The following is a 22,420-nucleotide window of genomic DNA, read 5'->3' as shown; positions in this document are numbered from 1 at the left end:
AAAATGAACCACAAACTCAGATGTATTTATTTATTTAAAAATTTTTTTTTTAAAGAGAAGATTTTATCAATTTATTCATGAGAGACACAGAGAGAGAGAGGCAGAGACATAGGCTGAGGGAGTAGCAGGCTCCCTGCAGGAAGCCTGATGAGGGACTCCATCCCAGGACTGTGGGATCACGACCTGAGCTGAAAGCAGACGCTCAACCACTGAGCCACCCAGGTGACCCTCAGATATAGTTCTAAAAAAAGGAAAATATTTCACATTTCATTGGTTTAAAAAATAATTTATTTTTTCATTGAAAACAGGTTGAAGTAGAATGTGTCTTTACTAAGGCTTAGATGAGCTGTAGGTAAAAAAATAGAAAAATCTTCTTTATAAACTTTTGTGTCCTATAAAGATACACTGTATGAAAGTAAAATTTTTAAAGCTACTACATCCAAAGTAAAAAAACTGGAATTCTCTTATTCCACATTAAAGTAAATAAGTCCATTACTTTGTATTGACTTAATTATAATAAGGTCCATTTGGTTGGACCTGGTTGCTACTTCAGGAGCTTTGATGTAGTACAGTTTTCCACAAACTTTTTTTCTCTCCTCTACTTATTTGATAGATCATAAAACTGGACAGTTTTCTGTTGGGAAGAAATTGTGATTTGTTCTCTATTTGGAAAACCCATATTTTTACCATCTCTTTAGATGTTACCACTGAGGTTAGAAACATAAAACTCTTTTCATTTTTCCTCTATAGCTTAGAGGATCTCAGCTGAATTAACAAAGTGACTTCTGGTATGGATAAGCCAGAACTAAAAATAAGAAGTGTGTTTTTTCATTTCTTTTAACAGGCCCTGAAAGATTCATTGCCTGAAATTTTAGAAGTCTGGAGAGCAAAATAAACGCTATCATAGTTTTCGGGATTTATAGCAAACAAGCAAGATAATTTGAGGAAATTTCTGAGAACTGACCTTTAGATGATTATAAGTTATGCTGTAGTGATTTTTTTAAGCAACTTTATTGAGATATAACTCACATGCTGAAGAATTCACCCATTTATTTTATTTATTTATTTATTTATTTTTAAATTTTTATTTATTTATGATAGTCTCACAGAGAGAAAGAGAGAGGCAGAGACACAGGCAGAGGGAGAAGCAGGCTCCATGCAGGGAGCCCGATGTGGGATTCGATCCCGGGTCTCCAGGATCGCACCCTGGGCCAAAGGCAGGCGCCAAACCGCTGCGCCACCCAGGGATCCCGAATTCACCCATTTAAACGGTATAATTCAGTGGTTTTTATTCTGTTCACAGAGTTGATTGATTATATTGTAACTTCTATCAATACTTTGTTCCTTTTCATTGCTAATATTATGTTGTATATATATATATTGTGTTTTATTTATCCATTCATCAGTTGATTGATATTTGGATTATTTCCACTTTGTAACTGTTATGAATAGTTTTGCTGGAATATTGATGTATGAGTTCTGTGTGGGCATATGTTTTCATTCCTCTTGGAAATATATGCCAGAGTGGAATTTCTAGTTCATATCATAGCTGCTTTTAACCTTGAGGAATTGCCCCATGTTACATTTCCACAAGTAGTATATGAGGGTTCTCATTTCTTCACAGCCTCTAACACTGGATATCATCTGTCATTTGATTAAAGACATCCATCCTAGTGGTGAGATGTGGTATTTCATTGCGGTTTTGTTTGGTATTTTCCTAATGGCTAATGATATTGAATATCTTTTCATGTGTTTATTGGACATTTGCAACTCTTGTTTGGAGAAATGTTCATTGCCCATTTTAATTGGTTTATCTGCCTTTTTATTATTGAGTTGCAAGAATTCTTTGTATATTCCAGATGGATGTTCATTATCAGATAAGTATTTGCTAGTGTTTTCTCCCATTCTGTGTTCTTTTCGCTTTCATAATGACCTGTAGAGTACAGAAGTTTAAAATTTTGATTAAATGTAATTTACATATTTTTTTTGTTGCTTCTTCTTATGGTATCATATCTAAGAAATTGTTTCCAGAGCCAAGATCACAAAGATTTACTACGTTTTCTTCTGAGAGTTTCTTATTTTTTGTTTTTGTTTTTTTTTCTTCTGAGAGTTTCATAGTTTTAGCTCTGATATTTAGATCTATTATCCCTTTAGAGTTAATTTTTTTATGGATGGCCTAAGGAAGGCATCTTGCTTCATTCTTTTGCATGTGGAAATCCAGGTGTCCAAGCACCATCAGTTGAAAGACTTTTTATTCTAAATGAAAAGACTTGGCATCCCTGTAGAAAATCATAAATGTGAAGATTCACATCTAGACCCTCCATTCTATTCCACTGATCTCTGTCTGTGTGCCAGTACCACAATGTCTTGATTATTGTAGCTATTTATTAAGTTTGAAATCAAGAAGTATGAGCCTTCTAGCTTTGTTCTTCTTTTTCAAGATTTTTTAAAATTAAGTTTTCAATCTCTGAAAAAAAAATCCATATGTTAGTATGGATTAAGTTAAATCTGTAGGTCAAATGGGAGGGGATTGCTTTCTTAACCATATTAAGTCTTATGCATCCATTGACATGAGTCTATTTATTTAGGTCTATTAGGTCTTCCTTAATTTCTTTTAACAATATTTTGTAAATTTAAGAGCACAGGTTTTTAATGTATTTTATAAAATTTATTCCTATTTTGATCTTTTAGGATTTTTTTTTTTTAAGATTTTATTATTTATTCATGAGAGACACAGAGAGAGAGGCAGAGACATAGGCAGAGGGAGCAGCAGGCTCCATTCAAGGAGCCCAATGTGGGACTCGATCCCAGGACCCTGGGATCACGACCTGAGCCAAAGTGCCTCGCTCAACCACTGAGCCACCCAGGTGCCCTATAGGATTGTTTTTAATGCCATTTTCAGATTGATCGTTGCTAGTGTAAAGAAATACAATTGAGGGGTGCCTCAAATACAATTGTCTTTGCCTCTCTCTCTGTCTCTTATGAATAAATAAATAAAATCTTAAAAAATAAAAAAGAAATACAATTGATGTTTATATATTGATCTTGTATCTTGTGATCTTATAAAGCTCACTTTTAATTCTAATACTTCTTTTTTATTACATTCCTTAGGATTTCCTCTATACAATCTCATGTCCTCTGTAAATAAAGATAGTTTCACTTCTTTCTTTTTCAATTTCCATGGAGATTATTTCATTGATCTCCTTGTACTGGCTAGAACCTCCAGCACAGTGTTCAGTAGGAGCAGTGAGAATGGGCATCCTCATCTCATTCTTGATATTTGGGTGATGAAAGCATTAATTTGTAGTGATTTTTTTACCCTAAAAATAGGCCATAACTTTCCTTTGAAGATAAATTTCCTTTTAAGACTTTTTTTTTCTTTCTGTTTACATACACAGATATGTGCTGATTAGAAGGCTCACAGCGCAGTGTGGAGGATAAGACAGTGCCTTACAAAAATGGGGTTTGGGAGTGACCTGAAGAATTCACATGAAGCTGTGCTAAAATTGCAAGACTGGGAATTACGGTTACTGGAAACAGTGAAGAAATTTATGGCCCTGAGAATAAAAAGTGATAAAGAATATGCATCTACTTTACAGAACCTTTGTAATCAAGTTGATAAGGAAAGTACTGTTCAAATGAATTATGTCAGCAATGTATCCAAGGTAAGGAGAATAATTTCATTATTTATTGTGGATAGCATCATAATTGTGCTTAGGGCAAATAGATCACACTGTTGAATGAGCATACCCAAGGTAGCGCTCTCAAATAGTAGTTTGAAAATCTTGTTGATTATCAGAGTCTCATGGGGGAAGTTTCAAAAATTATACATTTTGTACCCTACCTCTTGAATCTGAGTTAATAGGTCTGAAATTTTTGAATTTCGAAATTAAAAAAATAGATTATTATAATGATTTTGGATGAGAGCCACTTTTACAAATTTTGTTTCCTTTATTACTCTATTTCCTTGTGTCTCTTGAGACTTACTATTATCTTTTGAAACAAACATCCATTAAAACCCACCTTCCCTGAGTTCTTCCATGAATCATTCGTGTAGTGAATCATATAGAGGGTTTTTTAAAAAAAATTTTTTTTTTTTTTTTTTATTCATGAGAGACAGAGCGAGAGAGAGGGGCAGAGACACAGGCAGAGGGAGAAGCAGGCTCCATGCAGGGAGCCCGACATGCTACTCCATCCGGGGTCTCTAGGATCACACCCTGGCCAAAGGTGGCGCTAAATGGTGAGCCACCCAGGCTGCCCTCATAGATAGTTTTTTTTTTTTTTTTTTTTTTTTAACACATAGCATTCTTTGCTATCATTCATTACTAAAGTAATAATATACTGATGAGTTCATCACACTAAAAAACTCTTTGGATAAACAATGTGGTTTTTTAACTCTCAGATTATAAAAATATAATATAAAATTTAAAGTTAAGTGCCATGAAAATAAAGGCCAAATTGCACTGTTAATTGTTTTTTGAGGGCATTAAAGATGAAATATTATACACCTTAATAGTTCTTAGGATTTCTTCTTTATTTATTTCCATTTTCTTACTTAAAAATCACATTTCACTATACTTATTTAAAGTTAAAGAAAATCTTCCTTGCTTTACTTTGGAAAGTTAAAAAGTAGTGTATTTCTTTTACTGTACTGATATGTCTTAGGATTTGAGTAAATTTTGGAGGAAACTGTTCCCTGTGGAACATGTGTATGTGTCTGATTGTATGATCAGGTCAGGATCTGTGATTTCATTGAGAGTTCCTTAATGTTGGCATCTTTAATTTCCTTTCCTATGGCTAATCTAGATCCCCAAAAAGGAATTCTCTAGTCTCTAGTCTGCAAATGGGGTTGCCAGACATAGCAAATAAAAATATAGGACAGCAGTTAAATTTTGCATACAATATTTGGAACATACATGAACTGAGAATTATTTATTGTTTATTTGAAATTCGTATTTAACTTGTCTTACGGGCAGCCCCGGTGGTGCAGCGGTTTAGCGCCGCCTGCAGCCTAGGGCGTGACCCTGGATCGAGTCCCACATCAGGCTCTCTGTGTGATGCCTGCTTCTCCCTCTGCCTGTGTCTCTGCCTTTCTCTCTCTCTGTCTCTATGAATAAATAAATAAAATCTTAAAAAAAAATAAAAAAAAATTACTTGTCTTACATTTGGTTTGACCACCCTGTCATGTATGAGAATTGATAGGGAAAGTAGGTTGAGTGTTCTAAGAGTCATACTTCAGTTCATCTTCCTGTTTTTGGTAAGCTGCCTGATGTCTCTTAGTCCAGAGGCTCTCTGGTTTATTTTCTCCTCTTGTTTTATTCTGAATTGGGGAAAGAACAATTACATGTTTGTGTGGGCTGAGCAATAGAAATGAGAGTTGTGTCTGCTCCTTATAAAGACTTTGAATCAATTCTTCTGTTTTAATATCGTCTCCTCTTCTTTCATATAGGTTTCTCCAGTTTCTGAGCTTTACTTTGATTATAGATCTGACCCTATTAATTAGCCTTTTCTTCTTTTTATTTATTGAGAAATAATTGACATACATGCATCACTGTGTAAGTTTAAGGTATACAGCATGATAATTTGATTCTGATTATTACAGTATGTTTCATTAACATCCATCATCTCATATAGATACAATTAAAAGAAAAAAATCTTTCTGTGATGTAACTCTTAGGATCTACTCTTAACATTTCTATATATCATATAGCCGTGTTAATTATAGCCATCATGTTGTATATTATACACCTAGTACTTCTTGATTTTTTTTTTTTTTTTTTTTTACTTGATCTTTTAACTAGAAATTTGTACCTTTGACCACCTTTTTCCCCTACATGGCCTTTTCTACTTGACCTACCCTTGACCTACATTTTGCTGAACACTTGTGTTTCTTTTTTTTTTTTTTTTAACACTTGTGTTTCAACGTTTCTTGATATGCTGATCAGTTACCATTTACCTACTTTTCATTTTCTTATGTTTTTTTGGCATCATATTTTATCTGTTGTTGCCCCTTGTTCTATTTTCTTTGTTATTGTGAATTTATACTTTAAATAACTACATTATTATAATATCCCATTGTTTTAGTGGGATTTTGGGAAGAAGTGGAACATAGCCATGTGTTCTATTTACCATGTTGAACTGGAATTTTACTCTTTAGAGAAGTAAGATAATGAAAGAAGCAAGAAATAGAATTAATAAGTAAGAAGGTTGAAGATTTATGAAGTCAGGCCAATGGAAGAATCATCAGTGTAGACACTGCAGTGTCAGGTATTTTGATGAGGGATAGATGGAGACAAATACTAAAATAATTTAGAAAGGCAGGAGAGTTTTGGGAATGGGAAAGGGGGCTAGGGAAAAGTGATAAAGATTGGGACGGATGGCTTAAACAGGCAGGATTGCCTTTCAAAGAGTAAATGTTGAGAGATAACAGTGAACAATGGTTGAAAACCCAAAGAAAAGCAAGGAATATGTCAGCCTTTCCTCTTAACACTGAAAAGTCATCATTTATTCTACTTTAAACAAGTCCAGTATATCAATTTTTTTTTTCTTTAGAGTGTTGTGTCATTAGTTAATTTTTGTGTAAGGGGCAAGGTATGATCAAAGTTTTTTGCAAACGTATCCATTTGTTCTAGCAGCATTTGTTGAAAAGATTAAGCTTTCTCCTTTGCTTCTTTGTTGGATGAAATCAATTGACCATAATTTGTGAGCCTATTTCTACACAATTTATTCTATTCCATTTGTGTTTTTGTCTAACCTGACACCAATAACACAGTTTTTATTTTGATGTTTTATAATAGTCAAAGTCAGTAGTGTAATTTTTCAGTATTTTTTTTCTATCAAAATACTTTTGGCTATTTTAGTTCCTTTGCAGTTTCATGTGAATTTTAGAATTAGTTTGTCAATATTTATTTTAAAAAATGCTACTGGAGGGATGCCTGGGTGGCTCAGCAGTTGAACATCTGCCTTTGGCTCAGGGCGATATCCTGGGGTCCCGGGATCGAGTCCCACATTGGGCTCCTGTGGGGAGCCTGCTTCTCCCTCTGCCTGTGTCTCCGCTTCTCTCTCTGTGTGTCTCATGAAAGAATAAGTAAAATCTTTAAAAAGGCTACTGCAGGGCAGCTCTGGTGGCCCAGCGGTTTAGCGCCGCCTTTGGCCCGGGGTGTGATCCTGGAGACCCGAGATCGAGTCTCGTGTTGGGCTCCCTGCATGGACTCTGCTCCTCCCTCTGCCTGTGTCTCTCTCTCTCTGTCTCTCTGTCATGAATAAATAAATAAAATCTTAAAAAAAAAAAAAAGCTGCTGGATTTTGACTGGAATGCAGTGACTATATAGATACATTTGGGAAAAATGTATACCTTAACAATATTGGGTCTTCCCGTCTATAAATGTGGTATTTATTGTCTTTAACTTTTCTGAGTAGTCTTACAGTTTTTGGTGTATAGGTCTTTCAGATTTATGTGTATTTCATATTTTTTGATGCTCTTGTAACTGTATTTTTTAAAATTTAATTTTCTGACTGTTCGTTAATATATATACACTAACCTCATAACATAAACTTTGTGAAACTAGCTTATTTGTAGCTTTTTTGTAGGTTCCATTGGATTTTCTATACAGGTTGATTGGGTCTTCTGCAAACAAAGACAATTTTCCTTCCCTTCCGTTTGTTTGCCTTTTATTTGTTCTTCCTGAGTTTTTGCACTGGCTAGGAACTAGCAAAACCTAAATGCGAGTATAGACAACAGATGCCCATGTCTTGTTGCTGATCTTAAGGGAGACACATTTAGTCTTTTTACCATTAAGTATGCTGTTAGCTGTGAGTTTTTTGTAGCTATCTAATATAAGCTTGTGGAAGGTTCTACTACTTAGTTGAGTTTTTTCATGCATTGATGTTGGGTTTTGTCAAGCGGTTTGTCTTTTTCTGCTTAGATGATTGTATTGTATTTTTTTTCAGTTGATATATTGAAACATGTTCACTGATTTTCAGATGTTTCAAATGTTAGAACAATCTTGTATTCCTGGATTAAACCCCACCTAGTATTATATATTGTATCTTTTTTTAATCTTTGGATTCAGTTTGCTAAAAATTTTTTTTTGTTTTTGAAATTCTTGTCTCAGTTATATTGGTCTGCAGTTGTCTTGTCATGTCGTATGGTTTCGGTATCAGAGTAATGCTGGCCTTATTGGACAAGTTGGGAGAATTTTTCTCTTTAGTTTTCTGGTGAAGTTTGTGTAGAATTGCTTTTATTTCTTACTTAAATGTTTGAAGAATTCACCAATGAAGTCATCAGGGCCTAACATTTTCTTTGACAGGAGGTTTTTAATTAAACATTTAATGTTTAGAAGGCTATTCAGATAGTCTTTTTCTTCTTGAGTGAATTTTAATAGATTGTGCTTTTCAAGGAATTTGTTCACTTTTGTCTAAGTTGTCAAATTTTTTATGTTGGTTATTATTTTCCATTATTATCCTTTTAATACCTTTTTCATCCTGATATTGGCAGGTTTGTCTTCTCTCTCTCTCTCTCTCTCTCTCTCTTTTTTTTCCTTATCAGACTGGCTAGAGTTTTATCAACTTTACTGATATTTTCTGAGAACTACCTTTTGATTTCATTGATTTTGTTTTCTATTGCATTGATTTCTCCTCTGAAATCCATTAATTTTTTCCCCACTGAATTTGGGTTTTATTTGCTCTTTCTTACTTTGATTTTACCTGAATTTAATATTTTTTTTCCAGAGACATTTTTTTGTTACTGATTTTGAACTTAGTTCCATTGCTCTCCAAGAGCCTATTTTGTGCCTTTAAATTTATGAATACTTGTTTCATGGTCCAAAATATGGTCTGTCAGGGTAACTGTTTCATGTGCACTGGATATCCTGTTGTTATTGGGTGATATGTTCTATAAATGGCAGTTAGGTCAAGATGGTTGATAGTGGTGGTCAAATCTTTTATTTCTTTACTCATTTTTGTCCACTTATTCTGTCAATTATTGAAAGATGAATATTGAAACTCTTGATTATAACTGTGAATTTGTATCTCCTTGCAGTTTCATCAATTTTTACTTATCATAATTGTGAATCTCTGTTAATTAGATAATAATACCTTAATTAGGTAATAAATGCTTAGATTTTTTTTGACAAAATGTATTAGGGGACTATTTTTGAGGATTTTTAAATTCTTATGAATTGACTCATTTTTAATTTATGACATTACCTTCTTTATCACTTACAATATTCTTTGCTATGAAATCTACTCTGTCTGATATTAATAGGACCACTTCAGCTTTCTTTTGGTTAATGTTAGCATATTATGTGTTTATCATCCTATATAGTTGTTATATTTAGAGTGGGTTTCTTATCGGTAGCATGTGGTTGGGTCTTGCTTTGTTTGTTTCCTCACATGACGGTCACTGCCCTGTAATCGGTGTGTTTAGGCTGTTTTCATTTAATGTGATTTTTTATATTGTCAGAGTTTAGTCTGTCAGTTTGCTGTTTGCTTTCTCTTCTGTGTGCTTTTTCTTTGTTCTTATTTTCCTTTTTTCTCTTATTTTAATTTTTTTTCATTCTATTTTTACCTACTTTACTGGGTCATCACCTATCATTCTTATTGTGTTATTTTAATGGTTGCTGTAGGATTCATAGTATATACATCTTTAACTTTCTACACTTTTATAAATTAGTCCTATATAGAACCTTATCTATAATAATATACTTGCAATAGTATACTTTCATTTCTCCTGCCTATACTTTGTGTTACTATCATGAAGCTTTTTAATTCTACTTGTGTTATAAATCCCACAATACGTTATTATTATTATTGCTGTAAATTGTTGATTATCTTTTGGATAATTTAAATAAATAAGAACATGTCTTTATATTTACCCACTAAGTTACAACTCATGGTACTCTTCATGTCTTTGTGTAGATCCAGATTTCTATCTGGTATTATTTTTTTCTTCTTGGACTTCCTTTAATATTTCTTATAATGGAAGTCTGCAGGTAATTTATTTTTTTCAGGTTTTGTAAATGTGAAAATGTCTTTATGTTGTGTTGTTTTTGAAAAATATTTTTGCTATATACAGAATTCTAGGTTGGTGGTTTCTTCTTTCTCCTTCCTTCTTTCCTTCCTTCCTTCCTTCCTTCCTTCCTTCCTTCCTTCCTTCCTTCCTTCCTTCCATTTATTTATTTATTTATTTATTTATTTAATTTTTATTTTATTTTTTAAAGATTTTATTTATTTATTCATGAGAGACACACAGAGAGAGGCAGAGACATAAGGAGAGGGAGAAGCAGGCTCCCTGCGGGGAGCCCAATGTGGGACTTGATTCCTGGATCTCTGGATCAGGCCCTGAATCAAGGCAGATGCTCGACTACTGAGTCACCCAGGCATCCCTATTTATTTGTTTTAACAGTGCTGTAGGTATATTTATTGAAAAATGTCTGCACATAGGAAGGCCTGACTGGCCCTGAAATGGTGGGCCAGGCCCCTGGGAGATGATGTTCTGAAGTTGGGTAGCTTTTATTAGTGGCAGTTACCAGGCAGGCTGTGGGTAGCAACAGTGGCTGCTTTTTTCTTTTAATACTTCAAAGGTGTTTTATTGTTGTCTGCATTATTTCTGATGAAATAATCATGCCTAATGTTTTTTCCTCTGGCTTGCTTAAGATTTTTTTCCTTATTACTGATTTAAAACAATCTGTTTTATGCTGCTGTGTAATTTTTTAAATCTTTCTTGTGCTGGGTGTTTGTTGACCTTTTATATCTGTGGGCTTACAGTTTTAATCAACTTAAAAAATATCAGCTATTATTTTTTATAAAAATATTTTAGTCCTTTCTCTCCTTTGGGGACTCCAATTATAGATATGTATATATATTTTACTATTTAAAATTATCCTAGAGTTTACGGATACTCTGTTTTTCTATTTTCTCTCTGTTTCATTGTGGTTACTTTCTATTTTAAGTCTTCCATTTCACTAGTCTTATTTTATGCAATGCCTAATTGTCATTAATTTTATTTTTCATGTCAGGCATTTTTCACTTCTGGTGCCCTTTTATAACCCTATCAATGAACTTAACTCTCTCTCCCTGACCTTTCCTTTTCTAGCAGTGTAACTTCCTCTTTCCTCTTCCTCTGGCAATACCACTTACTGTCTTGCCAGAATTTAAATTTAAATAAATTTAAATGGAGCAGCAGCGGTTTAGTGCTGACTTCAGTCCCGGGCGTGATCCCAGAGGAGTCCCATGTCGGGCTCCCTGCAAGGAGCCTGCTTCTCCCTCTGCCTGTCTCTGCCTCTCTGCACCTCTCTCTCTCTCTCTCTCTCTCTCTGTGTCTCTCAAGAACAAATAAATAAAATCCTTAAAAAATAAAAATAAAAAAATAAATTTAAATGTGTGTGGGAGCCTGGGTAGCCCAGTTGGTTAAGTGTCAGGCTTTTGATTTTGGCTCAGGTCATGATCTTAGGGGTCGTGAGATCCACCCCATGTTGGGCTCTGCATGTTGGAATCTGCTTAAAGATTCTTTCCCTCTGCCCTTACCCCCACTCACCCATATGCTCTCTCTTTCTCTCCTGTAAATTAATAAATCTTTTAAAAAAATGCCTGTCTGTACTATTCCTTTATCTTCTCATACCTGCCCAAACCAGCTCTTCCTTTTGCTGTACACCTGTGGTTTAGGGTGGGGGAGATGGAGAGAAGGAAAGAGAAATTGAGTAGCTGAGCCATTTCCATGTTGAAAATGAACAAGTCCTAAATAAATGAATTATCTATAATAGTTCAATTTGAATCTTTTTTTTTTTTTTTTTTTTTTAATCTTCCATGTGTCTACCTAATATTCTTTCCTCTAGTTTTTTGGAATGTAGTTACAGTAGCTTTTATTCTTCTTGTCTTTTATAATCTCTGTTATTTCTGGGCCAGTTTTGATTGATTGTTCTCATTTTTCTCTTGCATCTTTATACTTGGTAGTCTTTGATATGATGCCAGGCATTGTGAATTTTACCTTTTCAGGTACTGAATATTTTCATTAAAAAAAAAATATTCTTGAGCTTTGTTTTGGGATTGTTGATACTTGGTTACTTGGAGACAGTTTGATCTTTTTGGCTCTTGCTTTTAGCCAACTGAGCCACCTGGGCACCCTTGGCTCTTTTACGTTTGCATCAAATTCCTGACTTCAAACTTTATTATAAAGATATAACAATCAGAACAGTATGATATGGCATACAAACAGGCGTGTAGACCAATAAAACAGAATTTAGATCTCAGAAATAAAACCATGCATATATAGCCAACTAATATTTGACAAGGATGCCAAGAATAATCTCTTTAATAAATAGTTTTGGGAAAACTGGATATTCACATACAAAAGAATGAAATTGAACCTCTCTGCTATACCATTCACAAAAATGAACTCAGAATGACTTAAAAACTTAAATGTAAGACCTTCAATTCTAAAACTACTATAAGTTGAAAACATAGGGGAGAAACTCCTTGACATTGGTCTTGGCAACAGTGTTTGGATAGTTCTCGAAAAGTACAAGCAGCAAAAGCAAAAATAAAAATATTCTGCACAGCAGGAAACATTGGGCAAAATTAGTAGGTAATGTTAGGAATGGGAGAAAGTATTTGTAAATCATCTATCTGATAAGGAGTTTAATACTCAAAATGTAAGGAACTCTTACAACTCAATAGCAAGAAAAACCAATCCAACAAAAAAAGAAAATGGATGAAAGATCTGAGTACAGTTTTCCAAAGAACACATAACAAATGCCCAAAAGATGGGTGAAAAGATGCTCAATATTACTAATCATCAAAGAAATGCAAATCAAAACCACAATGAGATGTTTCTTCATAACAATTAGAATGGCTGTTATCAGAGAGACAAGAGATAATAAGTGGTGTTGGCAATGCTGCGGAGAAAATAGAGTGCTTGTATACGGTTGTTGGAAATGTACATTGGTACAGCTACTTTGAAAAACAGTATGGAGGTTCCTCAAAAAATTAAAAATAGAACTACCATATGATCCAGTAAACCCGCTTCTGGATATATATCTGAAGGAAATGAAATCATTATCTTGAAGAGATACCTGCAGTGTCATGTTCATTGTGGCATTATTTACAATAGTCAAGATATGGAAATAACTTAAACATTCATCACTGGATGAATGGATACAGAAAATGTGGTAAATATACACAATGGAAGATTATTCAGTCATAAAAAAGAAGGAAATCTTCCCTTTTGTGACAACATGGGTGGACCTGAGGGCATTATGCTTAGTGAGATAAGTCAAAGACAAATAGTACATGTTCTATATAAGCCAACTCATAGAAATCAAGATTAAAATGCTGGTTGTTGAAACCAGCATAGGGAGGTGGTGGAGGTAGGAGAGAAATGAAAAGGTATTGATCAGAGGGTACAAACTTCCATGTGTAAAATGAATAATCTCTGGGGTTGTAATGTACAGCATGTGACTATATTTAAGAGTACTGTATTGTAATACATACTTGAAAGTTGTTAAGAGTGTAATCTTAAGTAGTTATCACCAAAAGATAAAAAGGACAATCATGTGAGGGGATGGAGGTGTTAAGTGACTTTATTATGGTAATCACTTTGGTATATACATATATCAAATCATTACGGGTACACCTTAAACTTGCATATGCTGTATGTCACTAATATCTCAGTAAAGCTGAAAACCTGTCAGATGACAGTCAACTGTCTTCTGAAATAGTGTAGTGATACAGATAATTCTCAGCACAACATCTTTGAAGGGAAATATTGGTTTATCTTTTGAACATGAAGTGGACTGAAATATTGGCTATATTCCATATACTACTTGGGAATTAAAAGTAATGAAAAATGCTTTTTGATGAACCAGCCTTATTATTTAGTAGTCACATAATAAATATGAATTGTAACTAGAACCTGTATAACTAGATTTTCAACTGTCTGTATTTTAAGACAGTAATTCTGAAATCTGGCTGTGGAGTCAATTCTGCTATAAAGCTTGATTTAAAAAAAATGAATTTGTTCTAATGCAATTGCTATATTAGGGAACAATTTGAATATTATGTGAGTTTGTATTCATTTATGCACAAATCTGGAAGAAGTACCAGACGAATGCCAAAAACTACCCAGATGAATAGAGCTGCCTAGGAATGCATAAAACTCACACAGCCACACACTTTCATCATTTATTGGCTACCGCTGTTCATCTGTTGTGTTATGAGTCACACCTATCCACATGTGGTCTTGCAGCTTTCTGTCCAAATTCAGATAATTCTTTCTACTACCTTACAAAAACTCAAAAGCTGCAACCCTGTTGACATTTTTTTTGAAAAGCACACCTCAGATCTTTTCAAGGTAAAGTGCCTTGTTTTTCTATAGTACTTATGTGTTTCTTAACCATTTAATATATGTAAAACCATGCAAAATGTTTTTTAGGTTTCTTTTTTTAAATGCGTTCCTGATACATTTTTTTTTTTTTTTTACTATTGTGCCTCTAACACCAATTTTTTTTTTTATAAGTTCCGTGGTTTTTATTGTGTGATTTTTGCATAACCCAGTGATTATTAGTGGCACAAATGTTTTGTTACAGCAGAACTTGTACATTAGAAATACTTGGAGAGCTTTGAAATACTGATGCCTGGACCCCATCCAAAACCTATTAAGTCAGAATCTCTGGTCATGGGATTCAAGGTTTGGTATTTTAAAAAAAGGCTGCCAGGTGATTCTCATTGTAGCAGACTTGTGAACCACCGGCCATGGGAAACTAGGAAGCTTTGAAAAAAAATGCAAAGACAAGCTCTTGTGAATGGAAAGTACTTTGCACTTGAAATTCAGTCTTTGAAATCTTCAGTTTTAGGGAAATATAATGACTTGTATTCTGGATTTCTATATCTCCTGAGGACTCAGAAATTCCAAAATCATTCTTAGGAATTCAGACAAACTCTGAATTAAAACTGCTGTTTCAGAGAACCATTTATTTTGAATTATTGTGTGGCACAGAAACTGTGCATTCTTCATGGAATTTTATTGTTGTGTTTTAAAAACATTCAAGCAGGAAAGAAAGCAGGTAGTTGGAAGATATAATCTGTAGAGAAAACCTATTTATAACAACTATTATTTAGGTATTTTTTAAGTTTGAGTCATTTTGTTGATATTTTCAGTGTTGCTATAATTATAGCTACAGTAGTTGTGTGTTCTTGGACTCATTATTCAGGATAAATACTTTTTGGTATAATGAACTCAGAACTTTAAATTACTACCTGTTTATGGAATACTGATTTATGTCTGTGCACATCTGCTGGTTCAGAGGTGGAAAGCATGATTTGTGTTTCTAAAGGATACAATTTTCCCCCCATGTGTAGTTTTCTCTTTTCAAAAATTGAGTGAAATGTTTAATTTTTTAATACTGTGTATTCATCCTAATATAACTGACACTATTCACCTCCATTGGTTTCCTAAGAGTAAAATAGGCATTTTAGGATTTGTCCTAATTATTTTGGAAATCTATGATGTTATGTAATACATGCTATATAGTGTATGGTTTCATTTTTTAGGGGTTGGAGGGATAAGAGAGAATAAAATTTCTATAAATGGAATTATTCCTCTTTTTTCATTGTGAAATAAGAGATGCATTTGTTTCTAGGAATTATTTTTGTTTTAAATTTTTTTTTTTTTTAATTTATGATAGTCACACAGAGAGAGAGAGAGAGAGAGAGAGGCAGAGACACAGGCAGAGGGAGAAGCAGGCTCCATGCACCCGGAGCCCGACGTGGGATTCGATCCCAGGTCCCCAGGATCGCGCCCTGGGCCAAAGGCAGGCGCCAAACCGATGCGCCACCCAGGGATCCCTATTTTTGGTCTTAACACCATAAAAGTCACATATAAGAATTTGAAAATCTACATTTCTACTTTCAGGTAGAAACAGCATCTTATGATGTAATATTAATATCCTTTAATTTACAGCTCAAAATTCTGAAAGATGTTCCAAAACTCAAAAGTCTCAAACCAGTGCTTCTGTCTCCTTGGGAATAGGGAAATGTGTATTATATGTATGTCTGTCATAAAGTGGTGCTATTTCTAATTATGCAGCGTGGTGGTTAGATAGAAGAAGATGAGGATTTATTCCTTAATTGTTCTGCTTAGAGGGATTTGAAGTGTAGATCATTATTCTAGTTAGAAACCCAAATATAGTACAAGGCCACTTTTATTTTTACTTTCATATCAAGAATGACTCAGTAATCCTGGCCCAGAAGGACTTACTCACTTTAGATGTTACTCATGCTGCAAAGTAGGTAGCCTAAAGGAGTGGATAGATTTTACTTGTGGCTGTTGACCTCTAATTTAATGATAAAGTACTAAATAGAGATTAATTAAAAATTACAGTATAATTTGTAACCAGTTTATAAAGTACTCTCATTAGTTTGGCGTTTAGCTTACTAGCTGTTCTTTAGAGGCATGTATTTTGGGTAAATAGGGAAAGAGGAAAGCAGTCTTTAGATGCAGGTGCCTTTAGGTTCCCATACTTCTGTATCCTCCAGCATCTTAGATGGTATTGGGTCTAGCACAGTAAGAGGTTAATTTATTAGCTGTGTGACCTGGGCAGATTATTTAATCTCTCTGATACCATTTATAAGATGAAGATATTTGCCTCAGAGTGTTGATATGAGGAGTATATAAAAGAAATCCTGTGAAAATAGAGGAAGTCGATCATGTTAAGGAGGAGGAGCAGAAGGTCGTCCAGACAAGCAAAATTAGGCTCGATAGGGGTGAAGTTGGGGAGAAGTAATGGAGACCATCAGCCCCTCCTCTTGGTTCTGTGTTCCACAGAATGTGAGAGAAGAAAACAGCATTTATTTGACAGAGCTTCAGAAAAAGAGAGGGTCTAAGTATATAGTCTGGTTTATAAGTCCTGGGAGCAAATACAAAGTTTTAACTGTATTTCCCCAGAGGTTTATATGAGAATTTTTAGAAAACGTTAGATTGAGCAGTAACTGGAAGAGTTGGTTGGCTCCCAGGAGGAAAGGGAAGTCTGCTTTTAAAGAAATGTTAAGGAGCTTGAGGGTATATAGGAAATAGGGAATAACTAAACAACTGTTTTAGGACGCGGGTGGGGAGTGAGAATGGGATGCAGCAGGGTGAGAGTTGCATATCACACTGAAGCAGGAGGGGTTTAGGCAAACATGTCCAGAAGCCTCGCCATAATGTATTTTCCTTAAAACAGCCAAATGGATCAGCCCTGTAGTAACAAAAAAGCCACCAGTACGAGATTAACAAAGTAATGTTCTGTAGACATGAGCTCTAAGACTTGAGTTTATGAGGATGACTATGTAGAGAGAAGTAGCCAAGGAGAGAAAGATTATAGGGTGCAAGAGCTTGGAGGAGAAAGTTTATAGGGTGCAAAAGCTTGGAGGAGTCAGCGCCTAACTTTTGGTAGGAGTAATTGCCGAGGTGATATGATTTGATTCTGAAGGGCAAAGGTGGCTCTGGCCCGTTACCTTTGTGGATATTGTTCCTCCTCAGAAGAACAGGACTTGCAGCTTTGTAAGTCCAAGAACAAAAGCCATTGAGGGGCACTGAGTCTGGGAAGCTGGAAGAAAAAGTAGTGGGAAAGAAACGATGTGCAGTTTCTCTCCTGGCCTCCTAACCTATGTTTAGATATCTAGACTGACCCTTTTTAATAGCAATAGTAATACTTTGGTAGTCGTGTAGTTTCTGGAAGTAGCTATCTTTTGAGATTGGGCAATGAGCAAGCTAATGTGTGGCTCACTCCACACCGTGTATGGTACTGGTCTTTGGAACCCAACTATTGACTTTATTGATTATTTTGATTTTATTTTATCTTAAAAATATTTATTTAATTATTATTTTTTTGTTTACCTACTATTTTTCATTTAGTATTTGTTTTGGTTATTGCATTAGTGTTTGATATCTAAGAATCTGTTCTACTTGAAATGACAAGGTCTTAAAAGTTTCAATCTTTCCATTACTAGAGAAGTGCATTAAATAGGGAATTCAAAATTCCCTTGATATTGGAGGACATACTTAATACAGAAGATCCATCCCTCCCTGAGTCCCCAAGTAACTTCAGTTCTTTGGTTCTTTAAATGAGATGAGAATGTACCTGCTGTTCTAGATGCTGCAACATACGCTATAGAGGGAAGAGTCGTGTTTCCCTGCTCCATTTACAGGGGAAGAAATTGCAAATGTTGTAAGAAAAAATAAGATGTCCGAGAAGTCATCAAATGAATTATAAAATCTACGAGGTTTTGTGTATATAATCAGCTTATTTTATGAATATTATCATTATGACATGTTTTGAATGTCTAAAACTATTTGACTTGAATATGATACTAATAGCATAGTTTTTTTTCATCCTTCTTGTGCTTGGATTCATTGACCTTCTTGAGTCTGTGGGCTTTTTGGTTTTTATCAACGTTTGAATGTTTCCAGCCATTATTTCTTCAAACACTTTCCATATCCCTCCTCCTTCTAATTACCCGTATGTTAAATGTCTGGAAGGTGTCCTGCAGCTCAGTGATGTCCCATTTATTTTTTTCTCCATTATTTTTTCTTCTCAGTTTCATTTTTGGTAGTTTACATTGCTGTTTTGTTGAGTTTTGTTAGGGAGCACAGTTACGTTACAGGGAAGGAGCTTGATGCTTTGGATCTTGACTTTAAGATTTGTTAGGCAAGGTCAGAGCAGTGCTAACTCCAGGGCTGATGACTCCAGCCAAGGTCCCATGAATTATGAATTATGAATTTTTCATGGGGGGGTGCTGGTGGAAACAGACAGTAGTCCAAACCATATAGGAACCATATAGGAACTGCAGGAACTGTTCCCTGACATATCCCCCCACCCCCCACTCCCGTTCATGCAGAGTCCTCACGGGCTTGCACTGGTCAGGGTTCTGCAGATGCCCAGGCTTCTCCGGGCCCCTCCGTACGCTCACCTCCCCTTCTCTGTCTCCTCCTCTCAGGTCAGTCAGTCAGGGCCACCGGAGGCCTCATCTTGTTTGTTTTCTTTCTTTCAGGGATCCCTTTGTGTCTTTCATCGCCCGAGAGCCAGTATCTTGAAAACTGTTATTTTTCATTTTTTTGGACAAAATGAGAAATAATGCTTCTCAAGATTTTTTTGTCCATTTTTTCTTCCCAGTTAGAAGTGTAAATTTGGTTCCTGTTATTTCATCTTGGCTGATTTTATTTTAAAATCTTTTCCTAATGGCATTATATTTTTCTTCTGTTAAGGTATAATTCACATTTATGAAACCAGACTATTTAGGCTTCAAGATAATTCATATGAGGTGAGGCTTTGCATTAGTATTTTAAAAAAAAAAAAAAAGAAAGAAAAGAAAGAAATATCTACAAGCAGTATGAGGGCCAGAGAGTTTTCTTTTTGACTTTCTAATTTACCATCTCTAATGGCCGTGTCACTCCCTTGCTTAAGGTTATCTACTTGGACATCGTAATTAGTTTAAAGTCAAACTTTTCTCTCTGACTTTTCAATTTATACTCGTTCTGGATTTATATTCTGATTTTTTTCTCTACACTTCCCTTCAGAAAGACTTCCAGGCAGAAACCTGGGGCAATTTCACGTGTTTCACTACTCCTTGGGATTCCAGTCCTGTGCTGGAATCTGAAGTTTCATACATTATGTTCAGTTTTCTAGTTATTTCAGTGGGAAGATTAACTTGATTCCAATTACTCTGTCAAGGCTGGGAGAAGTGCGTTACTTTAATTTCTGTCCTCTTTCTGGCATTCTTTCTAGCCCAAAGGAATCATGGTCAACGATCTCTGGTTTCCTTCAGCTCATTTCTGAGTATCTGCTAATATGCATGATTAATTTGTTAATTGTAAATTACTAATACATAGACATATAAGCAGTTCCGGCAGGATCTGTACTTCACATTTCATACCTGTTTGCTACTGTGTAGGCCTCAACGGATTCAGGTTCCATCTGTGGAAGTGAAGCAGGAGAGCGAGGCTCTGGTCCCAGGGAGTTAAAGGATGAATCCCAGGGACACAGGAGAGCAGGAGAGTGATAGAAGTTTATTCAGCGAGGAGACAGAGCTCTCAGGAGGGAGAGGGGTCCCCACAGGGTTGCCAACGGGGGCCTCCACCGACAGTCTTGTCTTTAGAGCTGACTGGGGAGCTATGGCCTTATTACCATTTTTGTGATGTCCTTGGTTTGAGTAAGGACTGGTGAGAACATCTTTAATGGCTTCCTTTTTGGGTCTTGTTCCTTGTTGGTCACAGGCGACCGTCATAAAAAAAAAAAAAAAATCTTCCCCACGCATACCTAGGGCAGGATGGTCTGGTTTGTTGTTCCCTTATCTTTAGTTTCCTTACATGTCAGCATTTGGGGGATTTTGTTTTGTGAGTCTGATTCCATGGCCTGTTTTCCTGACCCAGCTCTGCCTGTCCCTTACTCAGAAATAGTCTACCTTACTTATTTTCTTTCTTTCTTTCTTCTTTCTTTCTTTCTTTCTTTCTTTCTTTCTTTCTTTCTTTCTTTCTTTCTTTCTTTCTTTCTTTCTTTCTTTCTTTCTTTTCCTTCCTTCCTTCCTTCCTTCCTTCCTTCCTTCCTTCCTTCCTTCCTTCCTTCCTTCCTTCCTTCCTTTCTCTTTCACTTCTTTCTTCTCTTTCTCTATCTATCTATCTATCTATCCATCCATCCATCCATCCATCCATCCATCCATCCATCCATCCACGTTCACGAGACCAGAGCAGAGGGAGAGGCAGACTCCCCGCTGAGCATGGAGCCCAAAGTGGGGCTCCATCCCAGGACCCAGGGATCATGACCTGAGCCAAAGGCAGATGCTTAACCAGTTGGGGCACCCAGGTGCCCATAGTCTAACATTCAATTTAAAAAATTAACTTAGACTTTATTTCCCCAAAGTAAGTTAAATTAATGGTGAGTTAAGTTAATAATGAGTTTTTACTTTCTTTATGGAAGAGCTGCTATTATTTTCTATTATATTTAACTGGATATTGTTTCATATTTCCTCACACTACCAAGTAATGATTAAAAAAAACCCCTCATCTTCTATATTATTTTACTTTTTTTTTAAAAGTATTTTTATTTAAGTCATCTCTACACCTCACATGGGGCTCAAACTCTCGAGCCTGAGATCTAAGAGTCACATGCTCTTCTGACTGAGCCGGCCAGGTGCCCCTATATTATTTTACTTTAGATATTATTTTGGCTTCTAGTGCGATATGAATGTTTCCTGTTATGCATGAGGGCTGTGATTTAATTTCATGGAAGCATCTGTACTAAATTTGGAGTGATACATTTGAGGCTGGTGTTTCATATTTTAGTAGGCTCTATATTTGGAAGTGCTATTGTAGTGTTAGGTCACAGTGTGTGTCTATTTTGAACAGCTAGTGGATGGAATTTGAAATGGTACATAAATCATTTTGGTTTTGATTAGTTCTAATATTTAAATTTTTATAAGGCAATTCAGATTTGAAGACAAAAATAATATTGTTATCTTTTCTATATTTTGCATATAGTTATATTTATTTTTATTCTTTGTATTTTTTTGATGCATATGCCCACACAAGATGTTTATTTATCTTATAAAATAGGATTGTGTTCCCTAAACTATTTTGCACTTTGACTTTTTAGCCTCATTATATACCTTGAGCTTTCTCTATATCATTTCACATTAAGTTACCTTAATTTTTTTTTTTTTTTTAAAAGATCCTATTTATTTACTTATGAGAGACACACACACAGAGAGTCAGAGACACAGGCAGAGAGAAGCAGGCTCCATACAGGGAGCCCGATGTGGGACTGGATCCCAGGACCTTGGGATCATGCCCTGAGCCGAAGGCTCAACCACTGAGGCACCCAGTGGTCTCAAATTTACCTTAATTTTTAATGGCTGCATTTCACTGTAATTCATTTCTTTGATTTTTTATTGATAGACTCTTTTTGTTATGAATAAACTGTGATAAATGTCCTTGTAAACATAATCCATATACTTGTGCAAATCTTTTGTGTGAAATAAATTCCAAGAAGTAGAATTTCTGGGTATAAAGTTTTGCCTACTTACTATTTCAGTAATTCACCTTTCCACTAACAGTGTTCTAGAGAGCCTGTTTCCCCAAACTATTACATTTAGAATGTATTGTTTTTTTTTTTTTTTTCTTTAGAATGTATTGTTTTATTTAATTTTGTCAACCTGAAACATGAAAAATAATAATTCCAAATGGCTTAATTTGTGTTTTTTTATTATTAAAAATGTGTAAGCATCTTTCTTTAAAATATTTTTACTCATACTCTCTCTTTTAGAAGCATTTTGGAAACTATATTAAATAACATTGTTGACATTAAGTGGCCTTCTTTGTCTTTCACTTTTATGGAAATACTTCTATATATGACTATTAGACATGCATATTTGAAATGTCCCCAAACTGGCCATG

The 22,420-nt window shown here is 35.1% G+C and overlaps 1 protein-coding gene across 17 annotated transcripts in view; it reads left to right on the top strand.

The window, feature by feature from the left end:
- FER (FER tyrosine kinase) overlaps nucleotides 1-22,420 on the top strand; it is a 432,700-nt gene that overhangs the window by 43,357 nt on the left and 366,923 nt on the right. For 16 of the 17 annotated variants that reach the window (XM_072788238.1, XM_072788233.1, XM_072788277.1 and 13 more), the window contains one exon: nucleotides 3,399-3,665. The exons of the other annotated variant lie outside the window; for it this stretch is intronic. In XM_072788238.1, coding sequence (XP_072644339.1) covers nucleotides 3,459-3,665 — 207 coding nt within the window. In that variant the 5' untranslated portion in view covers nucleotides 3,399-3,458. The remainder of the gene's footprint in view (nucleotides 1-3,398; nucleotides 3,666-22,420) is intronic. 17 annotated transcript variants of the gene reach the window in all.

This window comes from Canis lupus, chromosome 2 (genome assembly GCF_048164855.1).
Source record: "Canis lupus baileyi chromosome 2, mCanLup2.hap1, whole genome shotgun sequence".
Classification (NCBI taxonomy): Eukaryota; Metazoa; Chordata; class Mammalia; order Carnivora; family Canidae; genus Canis; species Canis lupus.
The sequence above is the reverse complement of the archived record's forward strand: the minus strand, read 5'-3'. Positions and strand labels throughout refer to the sequence as shown.